Source organism: Rhinopithecus bieti, unplaced genomic scaffold (assembly GCF_001698545.2).
Source record: "Rhinopithecus bieti isolate Rb0 unplaced genomic scaffold, ASM169854v2 scaffold_48739, whole genome shotgun sequence".
In the NCBI taxonomy this organism is placed as follows: domain Eukaryota; kingdom Metazoa; phylum Chordata; class Mammalia; order Primates; family Cercopithecidae; genus Rhinopithecus; species Rhinopithecus bieti.
In genome coordinates this window covers 620,509-635,712 of record NW_016820251.1, presented here as the reverse complement: position 1 = coordinate 635,712, position 15,204 = coordinate 620,509, and the positions used below count along the sequence as shown (strand labels likewise).

Below are 15,204 nucleotides of genomic sequence, written 5' to 3'. Positions count from 1 at the left end.
TCTCTCTCTCTCTCTCTCTCTCTCTCTCTCTCTCTCTCTCTCTCTCTCTCTGTGTGTGTGTGTGTGTAGGCCCAGCCTCATCCCGTAACACACATGATTTAGCTATTTTACATCTTTCGTTATCTAGCGCCCTGAAACCGAACACAGAGCCATATATTAGATTGAGGTTAGAAGAGGTGGCGACTGTTTATTTAAGGTGATAAAATGGTCCATCAGCAGTAATCTCCATCGATATGTGCCACCAGGAGATGAAGGATGAGGGGACAAGCCACAATTAATTGCCCTATAGTTTTGTAGGAGAGAGTGGAGCCAGCCCAGACCCGCTTCGATCTCCTCTCGCGGCTCCTATTCATCATCTCCGCATTGTATATGGCAGCCTCGCAGGGGCAGGGGCCGGCGAGGTTTATCTCCGCGCAATATTCTCTCACCCTCACAAACTGGCGCTCCCATTTAATTTATTAATACAGTCATCGGAAGACAAATAAGACCCACATTTTCTCCCTCCCACCTTCTTGCCCTCCTCCTTTTGTCTCTCCCTCTTGGTCCCAGGGCCAGGCCGGCAGCCAGGCAGGGCAAAGAACGCCTAGAGCTTTTGCGATTCGCCGGGAGCTTTAAATTCGCCTAGAGGGAGAGTTCCTGAGAGGATTCCCAGGAGCTGGGACGCTCCGCAGGGTGGAGACTGCAATCAATTGACTCCCCTTCCAGCGGCCAGGCAAACCTGCCTCGCCTCTGGCTCTACTTCTAGACCCTCTCCCGGGGCTTGGAAGACCCCTGCCGGGTGGAGGAGGAGGGCCGGGTGGGTGGCGGGGTGCAGTGGGGACGTCGGATCGTGGGTGGTGTCGGCGGCCACGCCTCATGTTAGAAGAGAGCTTTTCGTGGGCAGGAGCGGGGTGGGACCTTCAAAACTCAGCCTTCGGCCCTGAGGCCTGGGCGCCCCACCCCGCCCATCGCTCCCCCTCAGCCATCCCATCTAGCCTATATCTCGAGAAGGCAGTGGGGGGAGCGCAGGCTGGAGCCCCAGGGGCGTGAACCCCACGCGGGAGGTTCGGGTCCGGGCACTCTGCCTGCCTACCCTCTGCCCGGCTGCCCAGCCCCCACGCCCCTCCCCGCCCAGGGCGCACGCGGCATTGCCAGCAGGCTGCACACTCCCAGGTCCTCGTCGCTTGGCTGGGTTCGATGGGCCCCGGCCCCCCAGGTCTCGGCCTGTGGGATTGAGGGCCGCGACCTTGGCGGCGGTAGGGGAGGATTTACAGCCCGGGTGGGTAGTGCCGCCCAGGCGGGGAAGCAAGCTTTTCACCTACTCCTTGATTTCCTACGTACAGGGTGGGTGAGAGCCAGCGAAGGCCTCGAGCAGGTACTGGGGAGTGAAGATGTGGTGTAGCGCGCACTCCCCGCGCACCTACACGTGACTGTTGGCCTCTCCACACGCCAAAAGCCCGGAAGCGTTTTATATTTCACCTTTCCTAGAACGAGAAATGAAATTCCAGAAAAGAAAACCATGGTCTGCTTTGCTGCTTTTACCTTAAAATAGATATATTGTAAAAATCTATTGCACTTTAAAGACATTGAAACAATACAGAAGGATAGGAAATTAAGAGTGAAAGTCTGCTCTTAGCTGCACTTGGCCTGGCCTTCTGATGCCAGTAGGTGAACAAGTCTGTAACCTAATGACAGCACCTTTCTTACCCTTAAACAGGACCATTGACAGATTTATTCAAGATAGAAAAGAAATCATGGTCTCTTATATTACCTAATGCTAAAATGGCATTTCAAAGTGTGTTGCTTAGAGCATATGAAAGTATCTCTCAGAAATGTAAAAAAATTATTTATGAATAACAATTATGAACTTGTACAAAAACTCTTCCCCTGATTTTAAGAGAAAGTATGAACATTTACTTGCTTCCTTGTTAGGAACCTAAGTAGTTGTGTTATGTATTGCTTGCCCTGGAATGCTGTGTGTGTGTATATGTAATATAATGACATATATACATTTATACATAGTTTGGGCATATAGCCTACTTCTCTTTCAAACCTTTTCATGTAGGTGTTTATACTCTGCTAGAATGTTTGTCTTGAGCATATTTGTCAACCCCAAGAAATGTTACTTGTTTTTAATATCCTCAAGCTACTCTGAGACTCAGACATAAGTTAGAACCCAAATGTTTCAGGTGGGGGAATTTTGTGTATTAAAAAATAACATTGGAATGTAACATGTATCTTGATGGCAGTTGGTCAACTTTTCTGGCAGAATTTTTTGATATAGCATGAAGTGGTTGACAAATTAAGAAGACTTTTGTTGGGTGAACTAATTACAGTTGATTGACTTTGTCTAGCCTGCTGTGGACCTAACACACAGGTAGTCTTCTAGATATTGGGAGAGCCTCAGTTGTTCACTCTTAATAGTAGCATAATGCTACTATTCAGGTTTTCAACTTTTTATGGAGACAAATAAAACAATAAGTTGAAGACGGCTTTAGAGGACTTCTTGGAGAAAGGCCTTAGCCACAGTTTTATTATCATGCATTACAAATATTAGAAGTGTGCTTTTTGTCTATGAGGGTAGTGGTATCTGTGCTGATGTAGTTGATGGGATGACGTGTGGAGAACCATGTTGGAAGTTGACAATCTCTGGTACAAGCTGCTAGGGAATGAACACTAAACACACTTGCTTCTCACCATTTGCATCATTGAGTCAAGCAGAAAAAAAAATCAGTTAAGCAACTCCCTGGAGTGACTTATTTCTATTTCCATGGGCATATTGCCTTTGCTTATTGTCATTTGCTTTTAGCTATTTTTGCAAAGGTGCTGAAAGGCTGTCTCTGAGGTCAGACAGTAAAATTCAAAATTATAGACATTATCTATGTATTTTCCTATCCATTCTCTTTAATGTCTGAAAACACAAGAGTATGGGAAAGAGGGAAACCTCTATAACTCAATCATGCTACAGCAATTTTCATGGCCCCCAAATAGTTACTTCAGTGAAATATTTCAATTCAATTGAGTCATGAGTTTGAATGTTAAATTCTCCCAGCTTTCATTAGTCTTTTAAAAATCTCTGGGTTTAGAGGCCTTGCAGTTAGGCAGCTTTGACTATGAATCCTTTCTCTGTCACTTTCTAGCTTCTGGTTCTTGGTGGAGTAACAGTGCTTGGAAATTGCTTTATCTGCAGAATGGGAATCATGATACTGAGATAATATGCTGGTTGTTGGTTCCAGACAGGTGTCTGACACATAGTGTGCACTGTAATTGTGTTTATTGTCTTTCGTAATTCCCAAAATGTCTTGAAGTTTTTATTTTCACAATCAATAAGCTTGAGAGGGTGTGTGAAGTGTGTGTGTTTCAGAGGGGCTGACATATGGATAAGTGTGAGAATACTCCATCCAGGCCCTGGGGTCAAAAGCAGAGTCTGGAAGAATTTTAACAACAGTTCGTGTTGCTGGTAGAGGAGGGACAGAAGAGGGCATTTGTGTGAGGGAGACCCAGCAGCATGGACACTTCTCTACTTTGGGAAACAAGTTGTTGCTTTTCACCTCAGAGGTCTGGGGACATTTCTGAGAAGCTTGCGACCCGAATTCTTCAGCTCTCTTGGGAGGAGTGGAGGATTAGCTGCTGCCTGAAGGGAAGGCTTGGCTGGCTAGAGCCCTCTCCAGTGAGACAGGATGCTTACATAGTCAGCCCTCCTTTGCTGTGAAGCAAATGGCAAATCGAGGGTTCCCTTACCGTGCTGGGTTGCAATTAGGTGTTCCTTACACAAAAGTTCCATACGGACTCACAAGTTTCTCGGGCGTTTCGGCCATTTCAGCGCAGATAGGGCACATCCAGGGTGATCCACCAGGTCTGGCTGCGGCCAAGGCCTACGGCAGGTGCCTCGATGCCCCGAGAGCCACCCGCCGCCCCGCGCTGGCACATCCACCGGTGGTCAGCTTTCACCGTGTCCGCCAGGCGGGACTCGCCAGGTGTCAGGCCCAGTGCCATAGGCCTGACACTTGCGCGGGGTCGCCGTGGCTCCTCAGGGAAGCTGGACCAAGGAGGCTGGGTCGCGCCGGCGGGCGCCGCGGCCACCTTCTTGGGGCAGGCCCTCAGCGCTGAGGCGCAGACACGGCGGCTCCTCCAGGCCCATTAATAACCCGGAGGGCGCTGCGATCCGACAGCGCAGTCGCCACAGGCTCTGTTTCCCGTGCCCGTCTGCCCCCTTCCCGCCCAGTTCGAGTGGAAGGATACTGGGCGCCCACTACCGCCCGACCCGGAGGGTGGGGGTCCCTCTCGCGCAGGCTGCTCTAAGGAGTGTCAGAGAGAGAGCTTCATCAACAGCTTCACCCATTGCATAGCAAGACAGAATCGCGTTTAGCCTGGAGAACAGCCGTCGGGGCAGGAGTTGGTGCCTTCTCTAACAATTACGCTGACCGTTAAATTTGCTATTCGTTTCTTTCCGGTGCCTAGGAAGAGCGTGCACACCAAACCCTCCAGAACAGCACCCCCGTCTCCCACCCTGCCCCACCTGTCCCCGCCCTGCTTCAGTGCCTGGGGGAGAACTGACTGGTCGCTTGAGGGACCCCAGTGCGGGCGCGCCCTTGGAGTCCTGGGGCTGCAGCTCCTGCTCTGCTGGGCTGCAGGCCTGCTCTGCCCTGTCCCGTGGGCGTTTGGGAGGCAGTCCAGGAAGATTCCGAGTCTGTGGATCGAAGGAAGTGTGAATGGCACCCGCGATAGACTCCCCCTCCTCGTCCGGTGATTTTAAATCGTCTCCTGTGTAATTGTAAAAAGAGGAAAGCTAAATACCCAGACGACCAGTATAGAATCTCTTCGAGATAGCAGATGGGGCAAGAGACGGGCTTTTTTTCCCCAGCAATACAAGGATAAACACATCCTGAAACTCCGGATAGAAACCTTAGGAATGGGCGAAAGGGTCAGAAGGAACGAGATACAGTGGGGAAGAGAGAGACAAAGAGAGACAGAGACAGAGGGAGAGATGCAGAGAGACTGAAACGGGAAGGAGAAGTCTGGAACTGTCGGTTCCGTGGAGAGCGGACATGCTATCTGCACCCAGATCCGAAGGCTTTTTGGGGAGCCTAGAGTCCTGGCCCGGTACCAGGCAGATCTGGGCTCGGCGAATTCCAAGGGAGCGGCGCGGGTTCTCTTCTCCTCCTCCTCTGAGTTGCTTCGATGCCCCCAAGGCGTCACCTTCCTCGAAGGTGGCTTACCCAGGCGGGCGGTGATGCTGTTGTCTCGGGAGTTTCCTCAAAGATGGTCCGCTCGGAGCGGCCGGATTAACCTGCTCCCTTCCCTTCCTCCTTCTTGTCTCCCGCAGGTTGCGATATGTGCGCGGACAACCGCAACGGCGAGTGCCCTATGCACGGGCCACTGCACTCGCTGCGCCGGCTCGTGGGCACCAGCAGCGCTGCGGCCGCCGCACCCCCGCCGGAGCTGCCGGAGTGGCTGCGGGACCTGCCTCGCGAGGTGTGCCTCTGCACCAGTACAGTGCCCGGCCTGGCCTACGGCATCTGCGCGGCGCAGAGGATCCAGCAAGGCACCTGGATTGGACCTTTCCAAGGCGTGCTTCTGCCCCCAGAGAAGGTGCAGGCAGGCGCCGTGAGGAACACGCAGCATCTCTGGGAGGTAAGTGGCCCGCTGCACAGTGCCTCGCCACCCAGCAGGAGCCTTGGCCGGCAGGGAGCCTGGCCTTTGGCGATGGCAACTGCGAAGAGAGCCTCCCTTGGCCCCCGGAGGGTATCGGAGAATAGATTTCTCTGGTCCTGTATGTAGATGCCTGGTGTCTGAAGCACCTGCAGTAAGGAGGCTGACAGAGCTGGGGCTGACACGATAGCCAGGGAAACAGAGCCTACAGGTGTCTGAAGACAGAGTCACCTTAACCTGCCTCCATTCCAGCTAGAATGGATTTGACTGTTGGTCTCTCTGAACTTTGAGAAAAAGAGAAAACGGCTGAGGAGATGGAATAGAGGAGGGTGGGCATTAGAATGTTTGAGCTGGGTGACCTTTATGTCCCATTCCAAGCGCTTCCAGTGTGTTTCTGTGTAGTGAGCAGAAAGGAACAGAAGCATAGAGGGGAGGAAGGAGAGACTGGCCCCAATCTGAGAATTGTTTTATTCTCAGATAAAAACAATTTTGTCAGTGTTGAACGTGAGAGACCACGTGTTTCACAACTTTCAAAGGACCCAAAGTAGGCAAATTATATTGGGAATCAGAAATCACAAATTCTGCTGCTTCTCTGATGAACGGAAATTATGTAATCTTCATCAAGATGGAAAATCAGAACGTGGGAACACGAGTACTTTGGTGTAACCCAGTTGAGGATAATACTTTAATGGCACAATCTTACCTGAAGCAATTATTTTAAAATAACCTATTTGAAAAATGTCAGCCTGAGGTTTCTCCCAAAACGTCATGGTGGATTATTGAGGTTCACTTCTGAAGAGATAGATGCTTATCATTAGGTAATCCTCCTACCAATCTTAGACACCTCCATCCAAGGAAAGTTGCTTATGTAATACAAGATGCCAGAAGTCATACCCTCAAGCAATATGTAAATCTGACTAACTGGGCAAGTGGTATAATAAAGTGGGAATAGCTAGAAAATCAAGTTTCTTAAATGCCAGGGGCCAAGTTGACATGAACCCCTGGGCTCCATTAATGGGGTCATTTCTGCAAGAGATTGCTTCTCATACTTGGCTTGCTGGCCTGTCAAGATGATCTTTTTCACTGTGAGCTGCCTTATATTCACTAAATAAAACTCATGGGACTTATTAATCCACTCAAAGTTTTGATGAGTGTCCACTCTGACCAGCACTGTATTAGGCCGTGGAGATACAGTGTGAAAAACAGACCTGGTGTCCAGAACCCTCCCGTGACTATTGGGGATGGGTCCTGAGGCCTGTGTCTGCAAAGCCTGTTTTGATGGAGGAGGAGCTGAGTGTATGAGTCAACAGCCCAGCAGCCCAAAATAAGGACATGGAAGCCAATGAGCTACCTACCCTATAGTTATCTGCTGGAGTGCCCCGGCTTAAAGCATCTGGTTTGGAAACATTTTGGTTTTTGTTTCTAACTAATTAGTTGTAACCTCCAATGTGGTTTAAAGTTTATAAAACACTTTTAGGTACTTCTTATGTTCCAGTGGTGTTATTAGGAACTCTAATATCATATAGTTAAAGGTCTGCCAATATTTTTCTAAGAAAATCGTACAGCAATTGTTCAATAGTACAAATTTACTCTACCTGAATATGTTAAAACTGAACACTATTATATTGCACTTTGATGCCTATCTATTTTTAGAGTGCCAGGGGACAAAGACATAAACATGAAAAAAAATCTCATAGTTCATTGTGGGTTTTCCCCCCCAGAAGGCTTTGAATGATTGGGACGTTGGCAGGAGGCCACTAAACATATAGACTGTAATAATGTATATTAACACTGAAAACTATGGAACCTTTCTTTTCTACCTTTACTTGTTCTTGATGAAGTTAAAATTTTGTTGTAGTGAACAGAGTGGGGAATTTAGCCAGTGTTTTTCTTTTTCTTGGTACTTCAGTAGATATAAAGTGAATTTTATCTATTGTTCAGGGCATATGAGTTGAGTGTGCTGGGGTGGTTCTTGGAGTTGGTTCTCTGTTAGAAAAAAGACTTGCTGGGTGTATGCTTGTATGATCTACAGGATCCAACTCCAAATTCAGGGCATAATCTATTTTTTTATTATCTGTAGCAACAGTTAGAATAAGATACATTTGGGAATTGAAGGGCTATTAAAATTTCAGCCATACAAAATGTGTCAGTCTCCTGGGAGATCACATGAAATGCGACTAACTGGGGCCAGTAACTTAGTGCCAGTGTCCATTTGTAAAATAAAATACTTACCTTATAAAATAGGTTTCAGATTTTTATTAGCATAATGATTTTTAAGATATAGAGTATGGGTTTAAAATTTTTAAGCATTATAATTTATTCTTATGAAACATGACTGTTTGAATTGTTACATTTATAATACAATATTCCAAATGTTACATTGTTCCTTAAACTTTTAGTTCTTTCTGTAATACAATATTCCAAATGTTAGATTGTTCCTTAAATTTTAGTTCTGTTCTTTAATTCTTTCTAAATTTTATTCTGAAAATTTAAAAAAATCATCATATTGTTCATATTAGAATCAGTAAGTGGAATACATTGTAGGTATATAGGAGATGTTTGGCAATAATTGTTTAATGACTCATGTAATAATTATCCATTTCAAAAACTTATTCTTTTAGATGTCTTCCAGAATAGCAAGTCAACAAAGTGTATTAAAAAATTAAAAACAGGCCGGGCACGGTGGCTCAAGCCTGTAATCCCAGCACTTTGGGAGGCCGAGGTGGGTGGATCACGAGGTCAGGAGATCGAAACCATCCTGGCTAACATGGTGAAACCCCGTCTCTACTAAAAAATACAAAAAACTAGCCGGGCAAGGTGGCGGGCGCCTGTAGTCCCAGCTACTCGGGAGACTGAGGCAGGAGAATGGTGTGAACCCGGGAGGCGGGGCTTGCAGTGAGCTCAGATCTGGCCACTGCACTCCTGCCCGGGCCACAGAGCGAGGCTCCGTCTCAAAAAAAAAAATGTTAAAAACAGTTGAATCATGATTATTTTATTTTAAAAGGCAACTGTAATCATTTGTCTTCCGCACATTTTTTCAAGTCATTTACTAATGAAGAAATGTCTTTTTATTTCAAGTTCAATACTCAGGTCCTGATGGATCTTACCAGGGTTACTTATCTTTATTTCAGTACAATAAATGGATTGCTAATCTTTTCCCGTCACTGTTTCCAAGTAGATGATGGATTTTTGTTTCAGTTTACAGTTCATTGTTTTTAGTAAGGTTGTACTTTATTATACACATGAAGGCTTATTGCAGAAACAATCAGATTCACCTTAGTTACTCCTTTTATTTAATCATTAAAAGCTCTATTTTCTTTGTAGAAAATGACTTTTGTTATTTAATATACATCAGCCATGGAGAGCTTGTTTGCTTTGTAAGCATGTAATCATTTTTTTTCAGTTAATATTTTCTTTGTGTATAATCATAGTTCTTCAAAATACAACAATTTAAAGAAAGTTAAATATCATTTCATTACATTCAATATGTTTTGACTCTTCAGGTTGTTTATGGGAAATTCCAAGAGAGTTTTTTTTCTTTTTTTGCAATAAGCCAAGGTAATTTTTTATTTTTTATAGTTTAAGAAGATTACAAGCTAAAAGCCAAATCATTAGTCATTTATTTTTGCCAGTGTCTTTTGGAATCAGAATTTTAATGTGTTTTTTAAGCAATAATACATTCAGATACTTTAAAACAAAACATTACAGGATGCATCAGACAATGACTTGCCTTGGTTATATATATTTATTCCAAGACTTGGATCCATGATACATTTCTAGCTATTTGGACTTAATATGAAATAAAATCTTTCTCAATATTTTCCAAAGAAAACAATCTTTCTCAGCAATTAGGTCTTATTGATGAGAATGAGATAATTTTATCCTAATGTGTTTTCCAATAAAGAAGTGAAAAGGCACATTTGATTCCAACATTTATGAAAACATTATCTCAATTATTAATGTGCCCCCTTTCCCTTGAGATAAATTAATCTAGTTGCACATGGTTTCCTCTTTCTGCTTAACATCAGAATTTAATATGACTGGACCTGAGGAATGTACCCAGTGTATACTTAAAATTCTACTGGAATAAAATACGGAAGTTTAAAATAAGGTTACAGTTTAAGATAGGCTAGAATTACTCAGGCCTTTCAACTCAGTGTCTGACTTGACAAGAAATTTTAGCAAGAATGACAAAATAAATTGCACTTATTTTCACCCTAGAAAAATTATCCTGCTAATTGAAATAATGTAGTGACTTGTTAGTATTACAGTTAAGATACTAGAAAGGGCTTTAATTTTACAGAACCTGTCTTCTCTTTGCCTGAGTAAATTTGAGTGTCTCGTTTTCATTTGCACTATGTGGAAAACCTCATTATTTTCTTTAGAAAATCAAGGGGATAACGTAATGTGAGCCTTTCTGTGATTTGTTTTGTGCCATAATATTTTAGATTTAATAAGAGTTTTGCTGTTAAGCAAATGGTCTATTTTCATCATTACTGTTTAGCTTAAGTCAAGACACATTAATGAAAACCAATATTAAAATATATTACATATTGCTAAATGTTTATTTTCAAAACCATCATAGGTAGTTGGTTCTAGAAGAAAATGAATTGATTTCATATTTTAAATATATGTATGTTTCTATAAATGACTCAATTTCATATTTGCACTACTGTACCCACTTATATGTATTTAGATGTTGAAAAAATTATTTTAAATTAATCATTTTCAATTAAATTAGAATCATTTAAAAATTGTCCCAGTGATAGTATTGTAATTATATATTCCATATTCTGTTTTATAGACTTTGGCTCATTTTGGCGTGATTCACCAAAACACTAGGGAATAGAATTATGTAGTTGTCGCAATTATATTGAAGTAAAATCATGTTTTCAGCAATTTATCATTTAATATAGTAGTCTGCCTGCCTGTTTGGTTTTGAATAGGTCAAATTTGTGAAATTCAAATAATTTCTCCTTAAAAATAAACCATAGCAATGCTACTATTATGTTTTAAATTATGCAGAGTAACAGCTGGTGTATCTCTCTGGCTTTGCCTCATTTGATTTGAAGATGTCTTTTATAGTGGTGCCCATTTGATAGAGTGTGAGCATTTTGTAGTTTTACATAAACTGTAAAACCATCTGCCGCCTCTTGGAATGGTTTCCAGCATTGTGTTAAAAGTCAAAACTTAGTACTTTAAGTTGCTTTGAAAATGTCCATTTAAAGTTCTGGTCCTTTTGGTTTATGTATCATGCTGCACAGTGCCACCCTTGGTTTTCTAAGTCCAAAAATAATTCTACTTTAAAAAAAATTATAACAGCCATTTGAACATTCTCACATCAGTGAGGTTTAATCCCAACATGCATGTGACACTACAGTGCTTTAGCTACAAATAGTTTATAAAGACTGATGAGTTCTGTATCCACAGGACTATTTTTCTCATTAGTTGAGTTTATCTATTTTTTACAAATTGCATCTTTTATTGATAGCATTTTGTCAATATGAAGAAAATAATTCACAAATATTTACTGGCCCATAACTGCATATTTTCTTACACCATGTAATTTTTTTTTTCTTTTTCCACACTGACTTAAAAGTAAGGTATAAAAAGAGAAAGAATCTCAGAGGTTAGTGGGTAAATGAAACCTGCCCTCCCCAGTAACTGCCTGGCAGCAAGTGATCTGATGGAAATGTCATACGATAACACTGGTCTCAAGAAGCCTGCAGGGCAACCTTCTTATTTCACTGTGTAAATTAAAGCAGTTTTAATTTGAGAATATCTATTGTGTTACCCAGAAATCACTTACAGTTTTAGTATAATATGGATTAAAAATTGTTGTGATCAAATATGAAAAACTACATATTACTCAGCTGGGGATTACGCCTACAATATCAAAGTCCTCTTGTCTCAGAAGGTGGATTTAATACACTGGTAGTATGGGAAAAACCATTTGCTATGCTAAAGAACCCTATGTGTAGAGCAACTATGAGCCTGCCTGCTTCGTTCTTTTTTTTCATTCTTTTTAGGATCATATATACCCCAAGATTTCATTAGTTCAGACATTCCTTGCATATTTACACAAGAAATACAGACTTCGGTATAAGTACTTAGCATAAAAGCCAGAGAAGCCAGAGCAGAATATATACTTTTCCTTGTAAGCATTTGCCACCTCACTCAGATAAGTTACAGAATTCCATTATCCAAATTGTTACACATGTGTGACAGAGGTTGACCTTTCGTCATGTCAATCCTTTTTGTGTAGGCCCCAGGCTCCAGCCTAATGGCTCAAACCCTGATTTACTCACTGTAATAAGGGCAGGAGGTCGAACAATTGTCAGGCTGCCTGTTCGTACTCTTCTTGGAGCCTGGTTGAAGGCTGTTAACACAAAGCTTTTCAAAGTGAATTTACAACCAGCACCACTGACAGAGGCCAATCAGTGCACCATAAATGTCAGGTTAGTGAGATTGAGCAGTAAGTAAAGTACTGACAGCACACTATTGGCTGGAATCAATTCACCGAGGTTTAACTGAGAAGAGCAATCTATGTGTGGTGGGCTTAGGGATAGAGCTAAGTGTGCAGCCTGGATTTCCAGGTAGACTGCATAGATTTACCGGTTAGTGGGAGCATAAGGGTTGGGACATCACACATTTGCTTCAGCGCATCCAGCATCATCCATGCTGATGTGATGCACAATCTGGGAGTTCAGTGTTTCTGGGCCTGCTGACTCTGAGGCTTGGTGGTAAAAAATGGCACAGCATTAGATAAAAAGGAGAGAGAGAGGAAAACTATTACAGTATGAGGCTGTCAGAACTGGGGGACACATCCAGTGCATTACAATTCAATGACAGGTAATTTGTTCAAATTCCAAAACTATAACAGGGATTTCCACAAAGATGCAGACACAAATAAGCTTGCTCCTTTGCTCTTCCAAAGGCTCAGCAGTGCAAAACTTTCATGGAAGTCACTAATGAGTGATTATGGGTTGAAGGTCTGAATATCCATGAGATGTGGTTTCCATACCAGACGGAATGTTTTTATTATTTTGTGTAATGACAGCCTGGACAACAATTCATTTAGCTTTGAAGGCATCAGCATTAAAATAGAGGAATCCATTAAAATGCTGTATGCAAGGATTTATAAATTAGGCAATTTCCTTGATTATTGCAATCATTTACAAAATTGATTGTTCCAGTGTGGTATAGACAGATTTCAGCAATGATCATTGACAACAAGCACATTCTCTGATATCTATAGCTGCTGGTTACTAAACCAGGTTACTATTCCCCCCACCCTGCTGTTCTTGGTCTCAAGGTCAGATGGACTTTTCAAGGAATCTTAGAATTATGAAATTTCATTTGTCTTCAGAGGAGACCCACCTAGGCTGTGAGAGCAGGTGCAGATTGTTTTAAAGGTTACATCATTGTTTTTGGACTTGAATGGTAATTTTAGGGGAGGGTTTTGATCATACTTATATGCTTCAAATCAGTTGCACAGACTTTGATATGATGCCAATTTAAAAGGAAATAATTTTTGCAAATTGCAGCTGTAAATATTTGATTGAAGATCTAAAGTTCAATAATGTGTTTTATTTGTCGGTCCTTAGAGTTCTAATTATCCAACAGATATATTGTGGAATCACTGGATTTTAGGTCAATTAATTCTAGAAGGCCTAATACATTGTTACAAGTGTGAAATGCTCAAAATGCTGCAGGTTTTCCCATACAAGAACATACACACATCAAGTTCACTTGGTGCTTAATCACTAACCACAATCCACAGAGTTGCTTTTATTCCTGAAATGTCAGAAATGGACATGCCACATGTATCTGCAGCGTTCTTTCCAATGAAAGCTAGCCATGTGGTTTATGCTTAGTACAACATAACTGACTTTGAGACATTTGCTTTTAATCATCCTTTTGTTTTCAATCATCCTTTTCTCCCTTTAAAACTTTAACACAAACTGGGACTTGTAAAATAATAACTCTTTAGAAAATTGTTTAACACGGTGTTGGGAATACAAACAATTTTTGTTCTGATTTTTGTCCTGTTTGTGAATACATAGTAATTTGATCTTAAGGTAGTTCTTTGTTTAAAAGGGGAAATGTGTTTCAGGAAGTTCAGTGGTTTGGTGGTACCTTGTCTTTATTTGCTAATGTTGCCTAAGTCAGAAGTTCATTTTCATTTTTAGTTAGTGTAAAACTGACTACTTAGAAATTTAGTAAAAACGTAATATTTTCACTCAGTGTCTTGATATCATCTCCTTATTTTTAATTATTTTTTTTTCACAGCATTTCTGGTTTCTGTTAAGACTTAAAAGCTGCGTGGTTAGCTCTGACTTGGGTGAACTGTGATGAGGCACTCAGTATAACATGCTTTTCCCAGTGCCTCTGTACATTTATTTAATACACCAAAATCTACAGCATGCAATTGTGAAATAATGATATGGAATTTGGCCCATTTTATTAAAATGAACAGTATTTTTCACTCTCTGTGGTCATTTTAAATTAAAGCTGCCTCAGATAATGAAGTGTCTTCTATAGAAACATCCAGTGTAATCTAATTCAGTAGAAACTTCTTAAGTGCTTTTTAATTGAAATCAAATTAAATGTGATCAAGTCATGTTTTCAGTGTCTTGTAAAGCACCAAGAGCTAAATATTGTTAGCACACCTGGGAATATTAATGTTTATCACAAAAGAACAGCATTAAATTATGAGATATCCATGTGTAGTTAAATTAAATTATGAGATATCCATGTAAACTTCAAAATAGTAGATAGCTCCTTAACAAATTCAAGGTTAGAATACAATGCTTTTGGAACCTGTTGTGTTTGTCCCAAACTAATATTAAAATTTATTTATGATATAAAAATACACAAATAGTTTTTGGGGGTGAGAGTCCTGAAAAATATTGGGCAACTAAGGAAAGCACTTAATTTCAATTTATTGCAATTAATTGCAGTATAAAATTTGACCCAGATAATCCACAAAGTGGAAAATCTCAAAATTAAGCTTAAAAATAGTGGAAATTAATTTTTATATTACAAATAATTAATGTGCTCATTAGAAATTCGAACTATATAAGGGTATAAAGCAGTGGTAACCATTGTTGATGGTTTTCATAGTGGGCTTTTGAGACATGATTATATACTATAATATAGATTTATTTCATTGAGTCACAGTTTTGGTAAAAGGTATTTGCACTATCTCTTTGATACTGCAAAACATCTTGGAAATCGCAACCAATGGCACTGTTTTCACAGGGTTCCAGCAAATGTTTAAATTTGGCTCACCCATGAATAGGTTTTCATTTTGTCTAGTCTTATCTTCTCCACTCTGTATTCTCCTGGTGGGAAATTTTATTAACAGCCTGCAGACCCTTCTGATATTATAAAAACACTTCTGCCAATATTTTCATGTATTTTATAGCCGTGTCTTTAATAAAACAAAGCCTTTCTGGGGTCTACGAGGAGATTATAACGTTCCTCAGGAAAGGAAGGAGAAAATTTGTTTCCTTTTTATACATGAAGGTGTTAACAAAGAAAGGATCAAGTCTCTTTGAAATGCTTTTT

At 41.5% G+C, this 15,204-nt stretch overlaps 1 protein-coding gene across 2 annotated transcripts in view; it reads left to right on the top strand.

Moving 5' to 3' along the window:
- PRDM6 (PR/SET domain 6) overlaps positions 1–15,204 on the top strand; it is a 110,102-nt gene that overhangs the window by 8,794 nt on the left and 86,104 nt on the right. For both annotated transcript variants that reach the window (XM_017859759.1, XM_017859760.1), the window contains one exon: positions 5,306–5,613. In XM_017859759.1, coding sequence (XP_017715248.1) covers positions 5,306–5,613 — 308 coding nt within the window. The remainder of the gene's footprint in view (positions 1–5,305; positions 5,614–15,204) is intronic.